Source organism: Miscanthus floridulus, chromosome 5 (assembly GCF_019320115.1).
Source record: "Miscanthus floridulus cultivar M001 chromosome 5, ASM1932011v1, whole genome shotgun sequence".
Classification (NCBI taxonomy): domain Eukaryota; kingdom Viridiplantae; phylum Streptophyta; class Magnoliopsida; order Poales; family Poaceae; genus Miscanthus; species Miscanthus floridulus.
The window spans coordinates 25,779,996-25,783,885 of record NC_089584.1 but is presented as its reverse complement, the minus strand read 5'-3'; the positions used below and the strand labels follow the sequence as shown (position 1 = coordinate 25,783,885).

Genomic DNA, 3,890 nt, shown 5'->3' with positions numbered 1-3,890 from the left:
TCACTCTGCACCTAAAACTGATCGAGTAGTAAACAACACGACGCTCCAGTGCCGCAATGCTCGGCGTTGGATCACGACGTCCCGTCATTGGCTTGCTTGTCCTAGATGGATGCCTACAGCTACAACATCCCTTACACTGCATGCGAGGCAACGTGGACCCTGCGTCGGCTAGCCTGTCCGTAGCTTTCTATCACAAAGGGCTTGCAGCAGCCCTCGACCGCTGATGCACGCGCATCTCGACGCGGGCGGCCGCCAGCTGCAGTAGCCGTTTTCTTTATGTAGACAAGGCAGCGATGGCTAGATTAGGCCTGCATGCATGAGTGGCGCGCGGACGCATATGTCCACAGGAATCGCAGGCCAGGGTAGGCAAACCAGAGGGAGGTCACAGCAAGCTGCACGTCACACGCAGGTAGAGACATTCGAGAACCTGGTCACCTGTCGCCAGCAAAGACCGAGGCCCCGGCGTGAAAGCAAGCCCGGGTGCGTGAGGACAAGCATGACACAGTTGGAAAGAACAATAGTCCAATACCGAGTAGAAACAGCCACCACCGGAAAAGACGGGAGACGGGTAGAGGCAGGAAGCATCAGTGGAAAGTGGCTTGTGCGAACATGCTTCCTGCCTATTTAAGCCGCGCTGCAGTGCTCGGCTCAGTGCACCAGAGCAACTCATCCTGCATCCATCTTGGTGAGCGAGCGAGAGATCTAGACTGATCGACAGGTCAAGAAGAGTTTGTGCATGTATATATGCTTTGTTTTTCAGTACTGTTTGGAGATTGTTCCTTGTTGCTTGATATAGTTGTTGGTGCTTCCTAGATCTGATCTTAGTTGAGGAGCAAGAGAGCCATGGCAGACCAGCAGCAGCCCCAGCAGCAGGAGATGAACGTGGTCCGTGCCGGTGGCCTCGACCTGCCTCTAGGGTTCCGCTTCCACCCAAGTGATGTTGAGATTGTCAGTGACTACCTGATGAACAAGGTGCGCAACACGAACTTCACCTGCATCGCCATCGGAGAGGCTGACATAAACAAGACTGAGCCATGGGACCTTCGGGGTATGTAGCAAAGCATCCTTGATCTATACATCAATATACGCCTAGTTCTTGTTTGAACTGTGTAGTGGATATGCATGCTGTTATGCTAGTGATCGACTAATATATAGCGCTTGATTCACATGTTGTAGATAAAGCAAAATGGGGCGAGAAAGAGTGGTACTTCTTCTACCAGAAGGACCGCAAGTACCCGACGGGGCTGAGGGCGAACCGGGCCACAGTGGGTGGTTATTGGAAAGCCACAGGCAAAGACAAGGAGGTCTACAAAACCACAGAAGGGGTGACGTTGTTGGTCGGTATGAAGAAGACGCTCGTCTTCTACGAGGGCAGGGCTCCCAAGGGCGATAAAACCAACTGGGTGATGCATGAGTACAGGCTCGAAGGCATCGGTAGGCTCCTCGACCCCACATCCGCATCTAGCTCAGCCGCCAACGCCGCCACAACCATGAAAGCTTCAACTTCTGCTTTCAAGGTGCATGGTAGTGATAACAACACCTATATGATGCATGCATCCATCTGCTACTTGCTTTATTTGCTTACCCTAATCCGATTTTGCTCTCGGTTTACAAATGAAATTCGTGCAGGATGAGTGGGTGGTCTGTCGCGTGTTTGAAAAGACCACTGGGATCAAGAAGACGAATACACCATCATACCAGGTCGACATGGCCAGCGCTGAGATTGATCAAAATCAGAACAACATCCCAGCCATCCCCGTCCCCATGCCGCTGCAGCTACCGCTGTCTGTGCCGATGATGCCCATGCAATTTCCCATCCTACCAGACTTCGGCATGGACCCAGTGGCTCCCTACTACCCTAATGCTGGTGCGGGGATGCCGACGATGATGCCGCCTATGGCAGGTATCGGTGGCGCCGGCGGGCTCCAGATCAACGATGCCATGTTCGGCAATCCGATAGCCGCGCCGCCGCAGATGAACGTCTACCACCAGATGGGCATGGGGGTTGTAGCTGGCCAGATGGACATGGGGGTTGCAGCGGGCCAAATGGGCATGGGGGCAGCAGCTGGCCAAATGGGCATGGGAGCAGCAGTTGCCCAGATGGACATGGGAGCAGCCGGCGCTGGCGGCTTTGATGTTGCTGCACCAGAGAGTAGGCCATCCTCGATGGTGTCGCAGAAGGACGAGCATGCTAATGCCGCTGAGATCTCGTCGATGATGTCCGTGACCGACCCAGGGTCCGCAACCACCACCATAGAGATGGATGGCATATGGAAGTACAAATACTGAAGAAGTGAACATGGAGGGTGGAGGCAAAGACAAGACTTCGCATAAATACGCATGTTATATCTATATCTGCATTGCATTTGTAATAACTGGTCGGTAAGCTATGTGTGTATGCATGTACTAGTATATGCATCGTACCATTGCATGTGTGGTATATGTGTGTCATTTGGTCTTACTAATCTAGGGCATGATGGTAACCATACCTGGATATATGACATCATGCTGATGGTTGTATTGTAAGAAGCAGATTGGAGTTTGGTACAATGTTATCATGAACCTATATATTATAGACATGTCAATTACAGTATGTTGTTTAATTATATGAACTTGATTGCCAAATTAAATGTTAAACTGCATGCATTCTTTTTGTTAAGGCTACTTACCGAATATGCATGTGATGTGATAGTTGTCACGCCTCTGCACACCTCTGTGGCTGTCGCATAGGAACAAAACAAATCTTGTGGCGCTGGATCAACCTTATATTCGTTTCTTATCAATAACAACTTGCAACACGGTTTTCTCGCTCCCCCCAATAACCCCCACCTCTTATCCGTGCACTCCAGATCCAAACCATGGGCGCCTCATGAGGTAGGTTGTCCTCCTCCATATTTAAGCATGGCGATACTAGGGTTCTCATGGTTATGGACTGCATATAAATTTAATTTCAGGAAGGCCGGTTCACCAGTAGTTGAAGAGGCGGTGTGAGGGGGTGACATTTGAAGTAGTTTGTATTGGTGTCGAAAGAGGCAAGCGATGGTTTGCCTCTAGAGCTGTGTTGGATCGGGTGTGGTGGATAGCGGTGAGTGGCCTCCTTGGTTAGTGGATTGGAGGGCGGTCTGAAGGGCCTATGGTGGGCGGTGGCGGAGGCCGCCGGTAATAGGGAATGCCAAAAAAATTAATATTATTTCTATCCTAATCATTTCTTTTCTGTTTAAAAGGTGTGTGGTTGTGCGTTATAGATACATCCTTCGAGGAAAGGCCAATTGTTGGGGGATGAACCGTTTCATTTGTTTGTCCTCCTCTGTTTCTCTTTTGTTTCCACTCGAAGGGATGCTGCGGCCAGTGACCATGAAGCTGCAGGCACCGACAATGACCCTGACCACTGGAATCGCCACCCAGGCAATCCATAAGGTGCGTCCCATCGCCCTCCCTTTCCTCCATGCAATTCTTGATAGCATAATTTAACACGTATCAGAGAAGGTACTGTGCTAATGGAAATTGGCGTAAATGGGAATGTCATCAACACCAAGGCATTTTGATGCTGTGAAATTGCACATGAAGATGAGATATTTCAGAGTCATTTTAAAAGATATTTGATTGAATATCTACAATTGAAATATCTGCAGGTGACATAATTTTCTATCTTTTTAGAACTATCATATAATGTTTTTACCTCTTCGGAAACACAATGCCCTATGTGACCGTGTCCATAATTGAAGAATTCAGCGCGATAGTGATAAAAACAAAAGGGTCACAAGAAGTCAGGCCTCTTTAATTTTGTTATCTAAACTCATGAACTTAGAGAAATTCCCACCAATGATGGTAAGTACACATGGAATAATAATCAAACTTATCCTATACTCTTGAAAAGTTGGATAGAGTTC

General features: G+C 48.9%; 1 protein-coding gene across 1 annotated transcript; it reads left to right on the top strand.

Annotated features, from left to right (window-relative positions):
- Positions 1 to 801: 801 nt before the first annotated feature.
- Positions 802 to 2,475, top strand: LOC136451816 (NAC domain-containing protein 20-like). Its single transcript, XM_066452499.1, has 3 exons — positions 802 to 1,048; positions 1,177 to 1,517; positions 1,630 to 2,475. Exons 1-3 carry the CDS (start codon positions 844 to 846, stop codon positions 2,287 to 2,289), a joined length of 1,206 nt encoding a protein of 401 aa, XP_066308596.1. The 5' UTR covers positions 802 to 843; the 3' UTR covers positions 2,290 to 2,475.
- Positions 2,476 to 3,890: the final 1,415 nt, after the last annotated feature.

Coding starts and splice junctions, on each gene's coding strand:
- LOC136451816 (XM_066452499.1), top strand. CDS start 844: ATGGCAGACCAGCAGCAGCCCCAGCAGCAGGAGATGAACGTGGTCCGT. Junction 1,049..1,176: donor TGAGCCATGGGACCTTCGGG/GTATGTAGCAAA, acceptor CACATGTTGTAG/ATAAAGCAAAATGGGGCGAG. Junction 1,518..1,629: donor CTTCAACTTCTGCTTTCAAG/GTGCATGGTAGT, acceptor AAATTCGTGCAG/GATGAGTGGGTGGTCTGTCG.